Raw genomic sequence first — 19,123 nt, 5'->3', positions numbered from 1 at the left:
AGCAAGTGAGCTGACAAAGTTGTTCTTAAATTTTGCATTTCGACCAACCGGACGCTGACCGGCACCGGTCGCGCTCGATCTCGTGCTAACGTTTTACACTTTTAGCACGTTCGTTTGCGGTCTCTCTCGTGTTTTGGTTTGATGAACTGTCTGTGCTGAACTCACATATGGACTTACATACAATCATATGTATTTATTCATATATCATTGAGTTAATGTTTTTCTGCTTACTGCAGTCGTTATTCATCCGCTCCGGTCGCACTGTTTGTTTTATTTACTTTTTATTTATGTCAGCTATTATACATACAATTAGTACATATTAGCTAATTTCCACTTGCTTTGATCTTAACTTACTTCGTCAATGTATTTCTTATATGATTTTTGCCATCTTAAACAAAAGTTCATGCGTTTTAGCGAATTCTAAGAATTCGACTGCTTTTTTGATTTTTACTTTTTCTTCACTTGACATTGCTCATTGTTCTTTTCGCGCTTAAAAGTAAAAAAAAAGCTTTTCCACAGTGTAATCTTTATGAAGAAGGAAGGAAAAGATTTCTATAACTCAGATATTTTTGGAAAAGTTTTTCTAACGCAATTATTCTCAACAAATAGACCTTAAAATATAATATTTTCTAATACTTAGACCCCAAACTAACAGACCAAAACCAAGAAACAAATCTTTTAGGCCCTTTTATGCTATAAGAAATACAGCTGTGAAGGGTACTATAGCTTCGGTGCAGCCCGTTTTAATTTACTTCATTATTTTTTTAAATTTTTTTCTACCTCTCCATTTATCTCTTTTACAATTATATGTACGTTTTTATAACCACCAAAAACAAATAAAAATTTAATTTTTGTCCATTTTATTCGCAGCTACATCGAACAAGATCGCGTCTGCGGTTTCTGGACCTGGTTGTTTGTGCTCTCCAAACTGCCCGAACTCGGCGATACAATATTCATTGTATTGCGAAAGCAGCCGCTCATTTTCCTGCACTGGTACCACCACATCACTGTGCTCATCTACTCCTGGTTCTCGTACACCGAGTACACCTCGTCGGCGCGTTGGTTCATCGTCATGAACTACTGCGTACACTCGGTGATGTACTCGTACTACGCGCTGAAGGCGGCGCGTTTCAATCCACCACGCTTCATTGCCATGATCATCACGTCGCTGCAATTGACGCAAATGATTGTCGGCTGTGCGATTAATGTGTGGGCCAATGGCTTCCTCAAGACGCACGGACGTCAATCGTGCAATATCTCACAGACCAACATCAACCTATCGATTGCGATGTACTTCAGCTACTTCGTGCTCTTCGCGCGCTTCTTCTACAAGACATACTTGTCGCCGGCCGGCAAGAAGACACGCCGCATGGCAGCATCTTTGGCCGCGCAAAACACCGCCAAACTCTCACCGCCCAGCAGTGACATGTCGTCGAAGTCGTCGTTACTGTCCGACAGCAGCAATGGCGCATTGAACGGCAGCGCCGCCAACGGTGCTGCTGCGTTTCTACACAAACCGAAGTTGCAGTAAGCCGGCGACGGCGTCAACGACGGCATCGGCGGTGTTGGCAAAGGTTATGTTGTATTTTTCTTGTTTTTGGTGGGACATTTTAGCGGGTGCCGAATGGTGAATGAAAGCGTTTGAGATGATGTATTTTTGGAATTCGAGAGCAATGGATAAGTCAAAAGTCAGTAGTCAGTAGTGTCTACGTTTTAGTTTTCTTTGTTGGAAACCCGCACTTACACACATATGATACATGCATATACGTGCGTGCATATGTAGTTGCAGCGAAATAAACTAATCAGCGACAAGCAGGAAGAAGGGGTGCCGGTGTGTGATGCAGCGAAATTTCAACAAAACAAGCCTGTATTCAATAAATTGTAAATGAACAACAACAACAACAACAAAAACAAATGATTAAACTGAACAAGAAGAAGAACAAATTTATAATGAATGAATTTTGAATATTTTTAAACCTATTTGTAATACGTGTATATGTGTGTGTATACAAGGAAAAGAGAACAAACAAAAACAAAAAAGAAGATATTTTTGAAAAACTGAAATTGTAAACTTCACTTGGTCTCATTTAAACCAATATTTGTGATGAGCCGTATGTGTACCCATCAATTTTCCTCGAGTTACATTAGGTATTTTGTATATTATATACATGCATGTGTTGCACACATTAAAATCAACTTAAACAACAAAATGTTAAGCAGCAAGTTTTGCATAAAAACAATTACTTACAACTGTTCGTGTGTTTATAAGTATATACTATGTAGTTATGTGTTTGTTTGCAGCAACAAAAAAACATGAAAACAAACACACAAAAGTCCTATAAAATATTTATCGCCTGCAAGTTTCAATTAACCGTTTAATCGATGACGTTTATTGATACGCGAGAAAAGAAAAATATTTGCTATTTACTTTTTAAAATCACACTGAAAATCATAAATTGATCATGTGCATATGCATATTAGCTCTTCTTCATATCTCTCTCCCTCTCTCTCTCTTTCGCTCACTGTAAGTGCATTTTCTTTAGTTATAAACTGGCGTAATAATTAAAAGGTAAAGCTGAGGTTGAAAGACAAGCGATGAGGCACTAAAAATTAAGATTTTGTTTTCAATCCAAATTGTCATTGGCTCACAAGCGCAGCAAAAAAACCGTGTAGCTGTTAGCTAACGCATAAAATATCAAAAGATAAATATCATTTCTGGAAATAAAGTCAATTTTGTGTGGCATTGCTGCAGGTGAGAAATTATTGAAAACACGTTACTGCTATTTTGAACTTCAAATATAAACTGAAATTTGGCGACGTGCCTAAAAGCATGCAATAAACAGAGTAATATGCATGACAATTGTTATAACAGTTGATTTCCGTTATGTTGTGCTTATTTTAGGAATCTTAACATATTTATTTCAATGCTTGGAGGTTTGAATTTTAGCGTAGAAGCAGTTCAGAAGCTCCCACAGACACATACTCGCTGAGTTCGCTTAAATAGTTGTATTTTACTAATAAAAAACATATTTATTAATTCATTTAATACATACATACATATATCTAATTTTGTTATTTTATAGACATTAGCAAACTGCAAATGCAAATTTCTAATTCTTACTTGGCAAATGACTGTCGCAACTTCTGACACAAAATACAATTGAACTGCAAACATTTCGCACAAAGTTTAGCTTTGCAATTTTCAAAACATTCGAAGACAATTTATGAATACAAATTTCGATTTTTAGTTTTATAAGTTATAAAGCATAAGTAATATTGAACTACAAGCTCAAATTACATCACATTCTTTTGGTGTTTCGGTGATTTATCTAAAAAATAAATAAATATTTTTTTTTCATTTCAAAACAATTTTATTTTTCATTAAAAAAAATGTAAAAACTAAAATTGTTTACTTTTTCATTTAAATAATAAATATTTAATTTTTTATTTGAAAAATTATTATTTTTTATTTAAAAATTAAAATTTTATTATTTAAAAATTAAAATTTTAACTTGATAAAAAATCACTTTTCTAAAACTTAAAAATTAAATTTTATAAAAAAAAATTTTATTTTATTTTTTTTATTTAAAAATGCAAATTTTATTTTTTTATTTAAAAATTAAAATTTTTTCTTTAAGTTGCAATTTAAATCCAAATATAGCGTGTTCAGCACACCATTAATCAGAAAGAAATGCAAAAAAACAACAAGGCAAACGCAAGCACACAGTTCAATGAATTATTGTAAAATATAGCAAAAACAAAAAAAAAAATTAAAAAGCTGTTGCCAAATGAATACAAAAACAACAAATAAAAAAACAAAAACGCTATGCTATTAGTTTATACATTAAGTTAGAAAATTTAATAAATTTAACAATTAAAAATAATATTTTAAATTATCCTTCAAACAATTTTCACCCAAAATTAAAAAAAAAATTATATGTATCAAATTTCAGAATATTATTTTATACTTGCGTCCATTGACACACAAAAGCATTAAAAAACAATACAATGAAATTTAAGCAAAAAAAGTTTCGAAACTTTCCAAATTCTAAACGACACAACGCTTAAGGCGTCACTAAAGAAGATATTTATATTTAATTTAGCTTTTGATTTGTTTTGCTAAACATATGGCTACCTGTAATACAGACTTTTATTAATTTTTTTTATAAAATTATAAACTAAACTATTATTTTTGTGGGTGGGTTAGAATATTTGTTTAATAACCATGTTTATATATGCTAAAATATTTAAGTTTTATTTTTATGTATTTACGTTAAAAGCATAACTAAAATACAAAATTAAGAAAAAAATACATAATGAACCAACCGATAAAAGTCACATACAAAGAAAAATAAGCAAAAACTGAATATAATATATAAAATGAAACGTACTAAATGAAATCACTACATACACACATACATACTTACTTTTTTAGTAAGCTGTTTAAATGCTATAGAGCAGACAAAGAAGGAAAATATGAAAAAGCGCAAATATTTTTATTTCTTATTTTTACAAGCGAACAAACAAATATAAATATATATGAAGTAAACATTGCATAAATAAATAAATAAAATTATTTAAAAAATGGGAATGTAACACGGATTTATGTAAGAAAAAAACCAACAACAAAAATAATATTTGACCTTTGTTTTACAAAATCCTACGGTAAGTAAACTCCAGAGTTGCAAATAATGCCTTGAAAAAATAAATTAGTTAACTTTTGAATTAATTTTTTTGTTTTGTAATCTCAGAAATCTTAATACAAATATTTTAAAATTTTTGATCTGTAATTGCGCAAATGAAAAAATTATTTGTCTCAAAATGTCGGATTAAATTTTTCTGTCAGTTTTTAATGCCAAATAACGGATTGAAAAAAAAAACAATTAAGTCAAAGCGTATAATTAAAAAAAAAAAAAATTTTTAGACTTTTATTTTTTTTTTTGCGTTCAATTCGTTAAGAATAAAATTTTAAATTCCGATTTTGGTAAAAATTGTGACGGGTAGAATTAAAACTTGAAAGTCTTATTTCTAAATCCAAAATTGTTAATTAAAATAAATCTCAAATCTGGTAAACAGATGTAATAGAATTTTGTCTTCATTTAAGCATCATAAAATATGTATTCTACTCACCGAAATTGACCCGGATTTTATATGGCCAAGGGCTATTATTTCGGAGAAAAATTAAAATTCTACCGATTTTCAATCAGTGGCTTCCCAAAAAGCCTGGCACTCATAAGAATTCTTTCACCAGAACCAAGCGCCTAAAAGTATGTATCAATCTCTTAATCCAAAAAAGTAAGTTTCAGTAACGCAATTCTTTCGAATTTTTTAGTAATCAATTAACAACAATACATTTCTCATTCAATTTTACTTTATTTCTTTGATTTAAACCATAAAACATCTATTATGTAATTATTGCTCATTGCGTATGTATATTATTATGGGTATACAAACTACTACATTCATATACAATATATTTAATCAATTGATTTTTATATTGACCATAGTTTGGATACATAAGGAAGAATTAAGTTTAATATTTTTGGTTATTGTTGTCATCTATATCTGTGTAGTGCACCGATTATTACATGTTACGAATTTGTTGAAATGTTAAGTGGGCGAAAATCTTGAGATTCTATTATTAGGAGCCACATATCCTTAGTGCAGTGGAGTAGATGTAAAAAATTATAATTTAGAAGAACGTAACCGTTAGAACCGACGATATGTAAAAGCACATCACTTCATAGTATTACAGTAGAATTTTACAAAATGCTAAGCTAAGTGAGATTAGTTGCTAGTATTCTGCACGCGAGATATAACTACGTGTACCATAACTGCAATAGTAAACTTGTCAGTCCAGTGGAGTATATCAGAATTGTGTTCGCCAATTTGGGAATGTTGGATTTTGGCATTGAGTATAATTACTCTATGTTAATTCTCCACAATCCAGTTTCTGGCAATCAAATAATAAACGGCTTGTGGCGGCAGTGAGTACCTAAGAGTGTATAAAAGTATGGTAGCATATTATGTGGACACCTAAACCGAAAGGAAATTTCAAAATTGTGTCGGTTGCACTGTGTGTTGGATACAAATCTTAACACGTCCATATTTTCCGAATTTCGTAGAAATCACTTCAAGACCTTAAATAACGTTTTATTAATAAAAATCTTTGATAACATCACTCAAGGTCAGCTTTAAATTTCATTACTTCGTAATAGTAAGAAATATTATAATTAACGACGGATGTATGTATGTATAAAGATGAGTTGTAATATCCAGCATAGTTTATAAACTACATTTAAGTTTTGAGCATGATTGAAGTTTTATGTAAAAATCTTTATATTGTTTTTTTTTTGTTTTTATAAATATTCATTATCATTTCATAATCTTAGTATTTTGCTAAAAATTTGGGCTTTTTAATATGTAGTGGAGTTAGCTCAAAATTTATGTGTAGTTGCATATAAATTGTATGAACATTTTATGTTTACAGTTTCCATTTTGTTATTTATTCTGCTCTACTCTGGTTTGTATTGGTGTTAAAGGGCTGCTCATGATGATGCTGCTGAAAGCAGAATATATTAGATTCGATTTTGAAAATAAAAAATTAAATGAAAAATAAACATGTGTTTTTATGTATGTGTATGATTATATGAGATTGAAAAACTGCTCCTTGACACGAGTGTTGCTTCCGTTAGGAAGAAAAAACTTCTCAGCCTCCCGATAATTTTACTTGCGTTTGCCGCTGGTGTCGTAAGCGTTTCAGTTGTTTATGGCATGAACGTTAGTGGCATTCATATTTGCATTTACATTAGCGTTTACAATGGTTGCTGTTGCGATATGCGTTTAATGGATGTTGTTTTTTGGTTTGTTACTACTAGCGTTGCCACTTGCAGCCGCATTGTCAACTCATTTCTTACCGGGAGGCTGCAGCGGTTGGCCGCGATCTTTTCCACGTAATTTTATGCCAATCACACGTTCAATCTTGCCCAAAATTAAGTTATTAGGAATGCCGCGGCCCGCTTCGTAATCCGTGACGACCTGTTGTTTTTCACAAATTTTCTATATGAAGGAAAATGTTTTTGTTAAAATTACTAAAGGCCATAATGAAATTACTTGTACTCACAGTTGCCAAATCCTTCTGACTAAGACCTTTCGACTGACGACCCTGCATTATTAATTTGCCAACGTCTAATGGAATTTTGTCATGTTTTAACTCCTCAGTCTCTCGATCCAGTTTGGCAGTGTTTTTTGTGGTTATATGTTGCTTGTTGGTGCCCGCACCATCTAATATAAAGAAGGTAACATGAAATGATTGTAACAAATAGATATTTCTATTTCAATTGACCAGATAATTAGCTAATCATAACCAGAAAAGGTTTATATCCAAGGTAATGACTTTCATATCGGAAGCATTTCTCAAAACTATAATCGCCCCGTTAGGTGAAATGACAGTTTTTTGCATTATTTCTGCAACGCTCAACACAAGCACTTTTTATTGAAATATTTTTTGAGATTCGATTTCATAAAATAAAAATTAAATAAATAACTTTCTTGCACATAATATAATTCATAATAATAAAAATTTGGTGGCAAAAATAGCGTGAATAAAAATAAACATGATATAAATATCATGCCCACTATTACATTTGACAGTATGATTTGTCTACCACACACGAAATATACATAAATGCGATAAAGTGCGGCAGGCGAGAGCACTGCTTTAGCAGTATCTTATGACATTTTAACTTGCAATTGCATACGATGATGAAAATCACGAAGTTGAAGTGCAAGTATTGTGAAATTGGAAGCATGCTACGCAAGATAGATCAAAACAATAACATTTAGCGCCGGGAAACTACTCGGCAACTGCAATGAACATATGTATGTACATAGAAACACATACACATGTTTTGGCTTACATATTCAGATATAAGTACCTCTAAATATACATATATTCGACATCTCATCTATACAATTGCGTAAAACTTGTGCTTTTCGCACAAATCGGTTTATGTAAATATTTAATTAGAAAACTGTGCCACGGACTCACTGAAGACGTGTCTTTATAACCAATTAACTCACATTTTTGTGTTGTTTCCACGGGTACTCCTTGTCGTCTGGCATGATTAACCACTGTTTCCGATTTAGCCGCACTGCCTTTGGGCGCCTTCTTGCGCAGAACAGTAACTGTGTCCCAATCAGACATCTTCTTTTGTTTCTATTACAACGTTAAGCAAAATCGATTGTTTTCCTCAAACTTAAAGCTTCTTTAAATTGAGATATGTGCCGAAATATCTACTTGAATTTATTCTTTCCGAACGTTCTACATACATATGTTGATTGAGAGAAGCAGTATGAAAAGTTAGTATGTAGAAAATTTAGTCAGCTTTATGCTACTTACACTTTTAATAGGAAATAACAAATTGTTTATATAGATTTGTTTCAAAACTCTCTATTAGCAAAGTATTTTTCGATTCCAGAAAAATCCGAATTATATGTGACGAACTTCAGCTACGTTTTCGTTTGACAGTTTGTTTCGTGTGATTTTTCGTTTCGATATTGCCAGGTCAATGTACCAATATGTGCATGCGGTCCAGTGACATATGATCGAAAAGTAACCGAATCGAATTATTGTTGCAGTATTTGTATAATAGTATATAACATTCGAGAAAGACAGAATTTGTTTTATTGAAAATAATTATTTAAATCTTAAATTATCTGTTACTTTCTGGTACGACTTTCAAATTTGTTGATTGTTTGTAGATTTTTTTGCACAAAAATTTCAAATATCTGCTTTACTAAATCTTTCCAAGTTCAACCGTGTGTTTTTGCGGTTTGTTTCGCTGACATTCTTTTGAAAGAGCGAGATAAGCATATAACATTTGTGATGTATCTTTGAATGCACTGTGAAACATTTGGACAAAGTGAAATTGGAAAATTGTCTCAAACGACGAAGAACGACGAGTTGATGCAGACGATTTTCATAATCGCTGCATATTAGATTTTTGTGAAACCTCAATTATAAATTCTATTGAAATTGAAAAAAGTGAGTAACTTTGAAAGCAAATTTTTTTTGCTAATTATAGCACGTTTTTCTCGGCTTGTGCGGGACGGTTCCCATGCAGTGCATTCGCACATAGATTGAAGTGCAAGTGTATAACATTCGAAAAATGTTTGCAATATAAGAAGTTTTGTACACAGATAAGTTTGTAGGCCTTTACAAACGTAAAAGACATGAAACCTACAGTGAAGTGAAATTTATATTACATGAAAATTATCGTGAAAAATACCCTTAAGTTCTAAAGTCTTAGAAATCTCTCTATAATCCAAAGTCAATATTTTGGTACATAGCAATAAAACTTGTGTTAAAAAGAGGTTGGGTGCAGACAAGTTGCACTTGCATACAGGTAGGGCGTGTTTTTCTTATACGCGTAGCCGCCGATAACGATACAGTATTTTTAGTATATAATTTAAAGAGTTGGTGCAAAATATAAATATACCCATAAAAATCGATGTTAATTTTTCTAATCAGAATTGTTTATCTCTTAAAAAAGGTTATAAAACAAATATTAGCGCCGATAAATGGGGAGTTGCGCAAAGTAGAGAAGAAAAATAATTGCAACTTCCCTTTTATAGGCATTTTATGTCTACTACAAAGTGCGAAGTAACGTAGAAAAGGCGAGTTGAAAAAAGCGTAGAGTAGTGGAAAGTGAGTGCATAATCAAAATATGTATGAAATCCTTATATTAAAGGGCAATTTGTATACATAACATAAAACCAAAAATGTATGTAAGATAAAAGTAGAAATATACAATCGTATTATATAAATGCCGGAAGTTATATACGTGTAGAGGAAATTATAAAAACGCCGCACTTCCGTCTGTGGTTTGTGCCCAGTTCGCCGGAATCGCCACGAATTTCGGTTTCGGAAGCTAATATTATTGGGTCTCGTGCACACGCCCACCGAATTAGCCAAAACCCTGAGCTACGGTTTGTCATTCGTCTGAAGCTGAACTGAAGTGTTTGATTGCTAAAGATCGAAGTGAAGCTTAAAGCGTATACTTTTTCTCGATATAGTTACTAAGCTGGCAATATGGGCGCACAGCAGGGTAAAGAGCGCGGTTCACATTCCAGCGGCGGTGGCCATGGCGGCACGGCCAGTTGTATTGGTGTGCCAAGTAGTGGCAGCCCAGTCGGCTTGTCGTCGTCTCATGGCATTAGTGTTGGCAGTGTAAATGCACTAGCTGCTGGTTCCACCTTGCGCGGCTCCCGCATCAAATCATCAGCTACACCAGCATCTGTGGGTGGGAGTTCACATCGTTCGACTACCGCTTCGGGTAGTAGCATTGGACATACATCTAAGGACAATCACAGCCGTTGCAATGCCATCGGAATGAACATTTTCACAGAACATAATGGTGAGTTTCCGTGCCGGTCTGGCTTTAATACGTATATGCAAGTAAAATAAATACTTGAGGTACTATTTACATAAAGGGATGTAGGTGCATTGTACTTGTAAGCTATAAATGTACAAACAAACGCATTTAGCTACATTTTTATTATAATTCTTATTGTCTACTGCGTTCATGTTACTTTCTATTTTATATTTGCGACTTTCGCTCCTCTTTATATAGACAACTAAATGCTGCATTTTTTCCACAGCTTTTATGCGGGTGGCATATTGTGTCTAGGTTTTATTATGAAATAGGGTGGATTTTTTGCCAGCAGCTGTTAAGTATGTTTGCCGGCCGTAATCGCACCACCATTGTTTGAATGCCCCTTGCCGGGTTAGCTGGCTGCCATTGAAGGTTTCTATAAGTACGTATGCACATAGTACTACATACTATTCATACATATGTACATTTATAACACGAGTGGGGGCTTTTCAAAAGATTACATGATGTTAATGTCTCAAACAATTTTCATAATATATGTATGTTTGTGCATAAATTGCTGTGTAAATATATTTTCAGATAATTTTAATAAAAATTATACCCCATTATTAAAATAAACAGTTAACATACATAAGTAACTTAAAAGAATACAAAACAATGTTAGATCTGTTGCACCGTAGCTAGACTACCCTTCACAAATAAAAGAGTTTCTATACAAGAGCGTGATTTCGATGTCAGTTTGTTTGGCATGCCATAGTTATCCGATCGGAAAAATCTAATCTGATATACATATGTATATGTCAAATAAATTAAAATACCTTGGTGGGTCTCCGACGATTCTGGGCGTTGCAAACTTCGTGGCAAACTAAAAACACCCTGTTGAGGGTATATGAAATAAACAATAATATTAATATTTTTTCGGCTTTATTCATTCGTAAATATACACACATACATACATATCTGCTTATATAAATCTTAATTAGTCGCTGTCATCTGATTTTTCTTCCATTGATTTTGGAGTTGTAGTCGTCAGTAACCCGTTTAATTGTATAATTTATTATTAACTTCAAACAAGAAGCCTGCTTTGGTGGCAAATGTGCAACCACTCAGCAATTGTCAATCGAGGGACGACGGGATTGCGTTAACACTGTTGAATTTATATATGAACTTACATATGAACATATACATACATACATATGTATGTGTATGTTAGTATGTATGATATATAAAAATATTATACAAATAAACATGTGGTTATTTATTTAAAAATCTTATGTACATACCTAAATATACATACATACATACATACATATGTACATACATAAATGAACATTTAAAATTATTTTTGCATCCACATATTCCAACTTCACGCTCGCCCTCTTGTGGTCGCATTCTTTGCTGCATATGCTCTTTGCACTTCATACGCCTTTGTTGTTGCCCTTCATCATGTGGGTTGGGTTGTTCCGTACTCTTTGAAATCTGAAAACCAATGCAAACTCTTTCTGATTCTGAAATATTTTCTAATAAGTTGATTGTACTCTTTGCTTACTGTTGCTTTTAGTATTTACAAAATTACATTTAAATTTCCAAACAAAACACGTCGCCACATTTTATATTGATGAGGGAAAGAAAGCAAATGGCAACGAAGAAAATAAATGAGTACCTACTAATACACATATTTTTGTACGTGTATATAAAGCCGACAGTATTTTCAATAAATGTACCATAAGCTGAATTTTTCAAACAAATACCCAGGGGATGGTGTATCTGTAAAATTTCCTGTATATTTACCAAATAAATAACTATGTATGTATGTGGATGTTTGTATGTACATTTATAAAGGTGCCTAGAGTATAGTCATCACTTTTATATTTTTGTTTGTGTCTCTGCCGGCGGTGATATTAGTCAAGCTCCGGAAGGCATTTTACGCATTTACGCATTTTATTCCATTGACACGTTTCCCGAAAATGACCTTTTATTGCTTCATCCGGCGTTTATCGCCAACGGCTGCACGAGACCACGACATAGCTGTGCTTTAGCGTTCCGTCATAGGGTTACAACTAAATGCATTCAATCGCATCGAGTCGAACCATATTTGGTGCATACGTTACCCATATAATTTTGAAAACACATCAAGCGTGCACAAATTGCTTTCAAATGAGGCCACTAAAGCGCTGTGAAGACCCTTCAACGCTCAGTGAGCTTGAATTCCTGACAAAGTTCAAAAATATATGTAATTGCAACTAATGGAGCTGCCATCAAACATATTTATATTTCATTCGATTAGTGTAATAAATACATTATCATGGTATTTGAAAATCAGTAACCGGATTTATTTTATTAAGAATAACGAGCAAACCAACTAAGAGCAACGTCCTACCGCAATTGAAAAAGTTCAGCGTTTCTCATGAATTTTATTTAATAATTCACTGCTTAAATAGAAAAGCATATGGCAATTGAAAAGTTGTATAAGTGTACCCATGTGATATGCGCCTATTGTTCCTTGCGCACATATTATTTGAAACTCAGTAGAATTTGAATCAAAGTTGAAAATTTCTTCTACATACAAGTTCATACTTACATACATACATACATATGTATGTATGCGCATATCTGTGTGCCTCTTACTTGTTAAGTGGCTTCATCTGCCTTCATTATTTTAATTCCCATTTCCACTTTTTTATATGAAGGCCTCGAGGCTTGCCTCTTTTTTATAGCATATCTTTCACACTCATATCTGTTGTGTGCCGCATTTGCGTGACAATTACTTGGTTGAAGTGTCGCTGTGGACCTTGAGCACAATTTGTTTCGATTTATTCGCGCATAAGTATGTTTTGCAAGGGAAACGCCATGAATTGTATTTGTATGAAAGTGATTTCCATATCAAGTGCTATACTCGTGTGTATTGTACTTGCACAGACCGGCGAAAATTGTATATTTTATTCACTTGCGTTTTTTTATATGTATGTATATGTAATTCAGTTTTATTTTACTATGTAATCAAACTTTCTACATTCTATTATTTATTACTTTTTCTCTTCAATGCTGAATATTGTTTAATTTACTTAATTGAATATAATTTGAAACAGTAAAATTAATTTATTTTATTTTTTTATTCAAATAAATATTCTACTTACATGTTTTTGTTTTTGTTCTTTAATTGTTGTGATGAATATAAACCCATAAATCATTTCACTTTTCTCATTATGTAAAAAGATATGAACATAAATAATAGAGACACCCTAATGTAAGCGCACAATAAACAAACATATATCTATTTACTTACATATGCAGTTCATGTATGAATATTACGCTTTTCGTTTATTTTTTTAAGGTACTGGTTAGCACATGGCTTATCGCCTTGGAGCCTGATTTCACTTACATATACACTTGTTTCAATCAAGTTAAATACCAAATAAGTACCCAGTGCGAATTTATAACAATATTAATAAAAATATCAATATACTATTTGAACAAATTCGACCCGGAAGCCATAAAAATCTTTCCTAGACTGCTACGTTCTTTCTTTTTGTTTGTGTAAAGTTTGGTCTCCATATGTCAATAAGTGTGTGTTTGACAACTTTTTGTTTATATTTTTATATATTTTTTACTTTTTATTTCGCGATTTTGACCATAGAAAAAAATTTAACGTCGTCGTAAAGTTTTTTGCCCATCCGCGTCAAATTTGATGAAATGGTACACTGGTTTTTACGAACTGCCCTAAGGAATGATTTTAATTTCTTCACATTAATTATATTAAGAAAGCAAACTCTCTTCAAAAGGGAAATGAAATATATACAAGATGTAATTGAAAAATAATTATATGAAATATTTTTTTTTTAATTTTCTTAACCTCTATCTATTTGAAAATAATTGTTGTTAACCGTGGTTTCTTGATTTTTTTTAAGAAAAGAGTATTTCAGTATTTATTATTTTTCCAAATTTTTCTTGCAGGGTTTATGTGAATAAAAAAATATAATCTAAGTATGTTTTTATATCACACATTTTTGCGGCTTCTATTTTTGCTATTATTTTGCATCTATAAAGCTAAAGTACATATAATATATGTACATACATACATACATATGTACATACATTATTACTGCTGCATTATCGTAACTTTGGCAAAATCAGAAAGTGTGGCTAAATCAAAGATATTGTGGTTGTTTCCAAAGCTCGATCTTATCTATTGTTTTTGCTTTTCGCATACTTTCAAATTTGCATATTTATTAAGTAATTTTTCTCTAATATCACACTCATTGATTTTTCCTCACATATATACATACATAAGTACATACACATGTACATAGTGATACATATGCCTACATAAATTTGACATTTGTAAACATATGTTCTTATACATACATACATTTGTCAATACTACTAAATACAATACTAATTTCTGAAGTAGATATGTAAAGTCTAATAGTCGTCAGTTTGTGCTTGGCTATTCCATTTTATTGTGTTGTGTTTGCATTTCCTCTTTCCTGTCGTTCGTGTCGTCATCAATGCTGATTCATGTTTTCCGCGTAACAATTAAAAATTACAATAATCACCTTTTGATGACTGCCGGCCGCCTGGTCTATATGTTTTGGCACAGACCGTCGTGTTATGCGCCCCTCTCCCGCTAGTCATTATTACGTGTTATCACCAAAGCGAACAGAAGGGGGCTTGTCATTTGAATTTCTAATTATGTGAATTTCTTGTGCTTAATTAATAGCCCCGAAATAGAAAAAATATATTAATTTTTGCTATTTATTATTTGTTTCGACGTGTAAAACTGTCGTTTTATTATATTAAATATTTGTTAACACTTTTTTCTATTTTTTCTGTACACATACATATGTATGTGGAGAAGTATGTATGAATGTGTTAGTTTGTGGTGAGATTCTTTCATCTGTTCTCTTATTAAAAATAATAAATTTTCAAAAATTTAAGCGAAAAAGTAAAGAGAAAATTCTAATATTTGTATGAAATTGATTATGAATTTTTTTTTTGACCTTTGCCAAAACACACACAGGAAAAATGTACACTGTGGGTAAAACTAAAAATAAGTTGAAATTTAAAATACAATTTGTCAAAAAATTTTCAAAAAAAAAATTAAAATTTAAAGTTTTTTTCAAATTAGTTTTCCTAGTATGTCCAACACTATTACTCAATCTCTTTTAAACTTTTTACTATATATAGTACTTTTATATAAAACAGCTTAGTAACATATAATTGAGGTCACTTACCTAGTAAAATTACAGTAATTACTCTTTTGTGTAACTCTGCTTAAGTTTTAATTTTAATAACTGCTTTTAGAGTGCGCCCTAAAACTGTTCACATGCGTTGAAATTTTCGATTCGTGTTTTTGCATTATTTTCAAAATTTCAATTGTGTCGAGGTTTGTCTAAGCTTTGCGAGGTCACCTATTACATTCATCCATATATCTATGTATAAACCTCTATATATAGACGTGTACATACATACTATATGTGAGCTTGTAGTTGTCACTGGCATGCAATAACGGCAATTTTCCGGTAATTTTTTTTGATTCAATGCAATGATAGTTAATGTGTTTTTTTATGCAAAACTGTATCTACTATACATCTACTCGTGTGCCAAGAGTATGTGACAGCAAGTTCAGACCCTATAGGAAAATGAAAACTATTAACAAACGCAAAAGCTGAACTTTCAGTGATTGTGATTTATACACAATCAGTTGTAATTCCAATTACTTGGATTGCTGTTTCGTGAAAATTTGAATGTAAATCTCTTATGGTGGATAGATATCTGTGTACTTAAGTTGTTATCTTCATGTGAATATCTAATAATCGATTTTTGTATCGAATGTGAATGTTGAAGTTTATTCCGCAAATAGTTTCGTAGAAAAATGCGCATTTGTAATAAATTGTTAACTTTGTGTAATCGGCTCCCAAACGCGTTTTTCTCGAAATGCTGTTTTCTAAGTCAGTCAGGAATATTTTGCCGAAACAGCTGAACCCATCGACTTGAAATTTTGAAACGGCCTTATCAGATATATTTGCCAGGTAACCGAAGTCGATAATGATCGAAGGAATAAGATTTCTGATATTAATTTAAGGAAAAAAATATATTATCTTTTTGAAACACTGATATTTTGTTAAAAATCGGAATTAGCGTCTGGATCATTACTTATTTACATCTATAGTAATAATGAGTTTTTTTTTTTTATTTTTGGATGTGAATTAATTTTAAGCAGAAACCCTTTCTCGCTGCCAGATACTGTTTTCCGCTGGTCCTTCTCGGGATCGAGATTTTTTTTTCAAAATGACTCATCGAATATTAACGAACATTAAATTTCAAACATTAATCGTCAATACTTCCTTATTAAAGCTGAACTGAAACTAGGTTGTTGACTGCACATGCCGTTTTGGAACATAAAACCTCACTTTATCCATTGGAGCAAAATATGTACGTGCAAAATTTCCTATACGGTAAGCCTCTGGCCATCCATCCATCGCTGCATTTCACACTCGCATTTGCAACAACACCCATCCGATGGAAGTGTAGATTAGTTGACTGTCAGTCAAGGCAGACAGTAAGCTGGATGAAGATATACGTTTGCATGTTTGTTAGTAGTCAAGTGGACGATTGGATAGTTTGTTTACTCATTGCTTAGTGGGCTGATGGCGATTGTCTGCTGCTGACTTTTTGTGTTTGCGCGATTTTACAACTTCAATATGCAATGCTGTGCAAATAGTAAACAGAAATGCAGAATTAGATGAGCAAAAGCGAAGCAAGCGGCTTAACCGCCTTACTCATATACATACATTCATATGTATTAACATATACATACATATGTATGTACATATGGAGTGCCCACGGTACTTCCACCGACCTAATGAATGAATGAATGCATTAATAGTTGGTGGGATGATTTGTGTGTCCAAAAGGGCGTGTATGTATGTATGCTTGTACTTAAACAAAGCTACTGGGGATCACTAAAAAAATTGCAAAGTAATGTTGCTGAGCAAATAGACAAACATAGCGTTACATAAGTGCTTGATGGACATGCCTATGAATATACTCTTGTCTGCGTATAAATGTCGATAGCACATGCAATTGTGATTTGCAATTTGCTTATTTTATTAGTGCTCTTTGGTACCACCATTGCCGCAGTCCGTTGAGTACTTGAAAACTTACATACTTTGTCACATAGTACAATATATACACATGTACATACTACCTTATGTGTATGTGATGTGATGTGGTCACAATGTTTTTGCTCGCGCTGTCAGCTTGTCCCGTGTTTAGCAGTGGTTTTACCTATGCATATACACACATACATACATACATACATACATATGTACATGTATTCATAGGCGTACCTATTTAGTTGTGCGGTGACCAAAGCACACTTGCAACAAATGTAATTAGATACATTTGGCAATGCGTGCAAATAAGCGCAACTTTACGCATACACTTACCGTTTGTCTGTCTGTTAGTCCGTTGTTTGTTCGCCCAACTCTTTTGTGCGCTGCTTTTGATCTGGTGTGATCTTTTGGTCTGTCCGTACCACTGTATGCCGACCGCTTTGCCTATAATGCCTATGGGCATATGTGGTTTTGTAATGGGAAAAATCACGTAAACAAGTGTCTCGAGAATGGCGAATTACAGTAACTGCCTGCATTAGCTTCGCTGTGCTTAAGCATTTGTGGTGTTTGAACATCATTAAAATAAATTCAAAATATACATATATGGGCTATACTATACAACAACAAATATTTAATCGCTATTTTAGAAAGCTAAAGCCAATTTAACAGAGTCATATATGATCTTTTAACGTAAAAGGTACTTAACATAATTGACATGCAAACTTTATAGATAATGTACCACATAAGTTGACAAGAATTCGGTCTGACCGAGAGATCGCGTCTTATAGAAAATATTATCTCGATACTAATCATAGAGTACTAATCTTAACTATATTATTGTCAATGTTATTGACATTTGATACCAGTGACGCCACATATGTTATTTTCTAAGCATCATTTGCAAATGAGAATTTTTGAGGTCACTGTAATTCGACCCATAAACTTTGAACTCGACCAAAAGCTTAAGAAAAGCTTAATTTTCACTCAAATGTGAAGTTCAAGATGGAAACCAAGGCAACAAAGTTTCACACATTTTAAAACAATTCTTTATTATTGCAAAAACGATTCCAATACAACAATGCCAACATTTAATCCAATTTTCTATACACTTATTATAGACTCCGCTGGCATGGCCTTCAGTGCCTTCAGCGACTGACTTTTAATGCCTTCAACAATTCATGGTGTGTTTTTCGAAGCGGATTTTTCAGTTTCGAAACACAAAAGAACCAAATATTGCGAAATCAGCGATGACTCTCGTTTCGTGTTTGGCCAAAAAGTCGGAGACACTCTCTCTAGAATGAGACGGTGCATAATACTCGAGAAAAACCCATGTAGTTTTCAGCCTACAAATCCGGTCATTTACGACGGAACTGTTTCACGCAAGCGGCTCAAAACGGCCAAGTAATCTTCCTTATTGACCATTTGACCCTATTGAACGAATTCATGGCAGACCACATCACGGTTATCAGAGGGAACGATGAACTACACCTTGTTTTTTGACCGACTTTGATGTGTCTTGTTCGGTTTTAGCTCATTTGTGAAGTGTCATTCGCTAGTTTGCTGGACAGTTTCGACGCCCATATTTCAAAAACCAACGTTTCGTTTGGTCGC

At 32.9% G+C, this 19,123-nt stretch overlaps 3 protein-coding genes across 19 annotated transcripts in view; 2 read left to right on the top strand and 1 right to left on the bottom strand.

Moving 5' to 3' along the window:
• The window catches only part of LOC126762219 (elongation of very long chain fatty acids protein 6), a 43,215-nt gene extending 38,580 nt beyond the window's left edge, over positions 1-4,635 (top strand). For both annotated transcript variants that reach the window (XM_050478805.1, XM_050478806.1), the window contains exon 4: positions 871-4,635. In XM_050478805.1, the coding sequence (XP_050334762.1) occupies positions 871-1,531 (661 nt within the window). In that variant the 3' untranslated portion in view covers positions 1,532-4,635. The remainder of the gene's footprint in view (positions 1-870) is intronic.
• A 718-nt stretch (positions 4,636-5,353) lies between these two features.
• Positions 5,354-8,543, bottom strand: LOC126762225 (endothelial differentiation-related factor 1 homolog). Of its 4 annotated transcripts, none has more exons than XM_050478815.1 (5): positions 8,402-8,543; positions 8,083-8,218; positions 7,124-7,284; positions 6,918-7,059; positions 5,354-6,562 (listed from the first exon to the last, which is right to left on the bottom strand). In XM_050478815.1, exons 2-5 carry the CDS (start codon positions 8,204-8,206, stop codon positions 6,549-6,551), a joined length of 441 nt encoding a protein of 146 aa, XP_050334772.1. In that variant the 5' UTR covers positions 8,207-8,218; positions 8,402-8,543; the 3' UTR covers positions 5,354-6,548. The 4 variants fall into 4 exon arrangements, with proteins under 4 accessions (XP_050334772.1, XP_050334771.1, XP_050334774.1 ...); XM_050478814.1 differs by having other exon boundaries at positions 8,083-8,323; positions 8,402-8,542; XM_050478817.1 differs by having other exon boundaries at positions 5,354-6,559; positions 8,083-8,323; positions 8,402-8,542.
• Positions 8,544-8,957: 414 nt separating this feature from the next.
• The window catches only part of LOC126762213 (tyrosine-protein kinase Abl), a 78,115-nt gene continuing 67,949 nt past the window's right edge, over positions 8,958-19,123 (top strand). For 3 of the 13 annotated variants that reach the window (XM_050478798.1, XM_050478799.1, XM_050478797.1), the window contains exon 1: positions 8,958-10,418. In XM_050478798.1, the coding sequence (XP_050334755.1) occupies positions 10,094-10,418 (325 nt within the window). In that variant the 5' untranslated portion in view covers positions 8,958-10,093. The remainder of the gene's footprint in view (positions 10,419-19,123) is intronic. The other 10 variants (XM_050478796.1, XM_050478795.1, XM_050478793.1 and 7 more) reach the window with 10 other exon arrangements.

The sequence above is a fragment of the Bactrocera neohumeralis genome, chromosome 6 (assembly GCF_024586455.1).
Source record: "Bactrocera neohumeralis isolate Rockhampton chromosome 6, APGP_CSIRO_Bneo_wtdbg2-racon-allhic-juicebox.fasta_v2, whole genome shotgun sequence".
NCBI lineage: Eukaryota > Metazoa > Arthropoda > Insecta > Diptera > Tephritidae > Bactrocera > Bactrocera neohumeralis.
Note: the sequence above shows the minus strand (reverse complement) of the source record. Positions and strands in the feature narration are given on the sequence as shown.

What these genes read in the sequence shown, in the direction of transcription:
- LOC126762225 (XM_050478815.1), bottom strand. Translation starts at nt 8,206, where the DNA reads ATGTCTGATTGGGACACAGTTACTGTTCTGCGCAAGAAGGCGCCCAAA. An exon ending in CGTGGAAACAACACAAAAAT is followed by an intron (nt 7,285 to 8,082) that starts GTGAGTTAATTG and finishes TCTTTATATTAG; the next exon opens with ATGGTGCGGGCACCAACAAG. An exon ending in GTCAGAAGGATTTGGCAACT is followed by an intron (nt 7,060 to 7,123) that starts GTGAGTACAAGT and finishes TCCTTCATATAG; the next exon opens with AAAATTTGTGAAAAACAACA.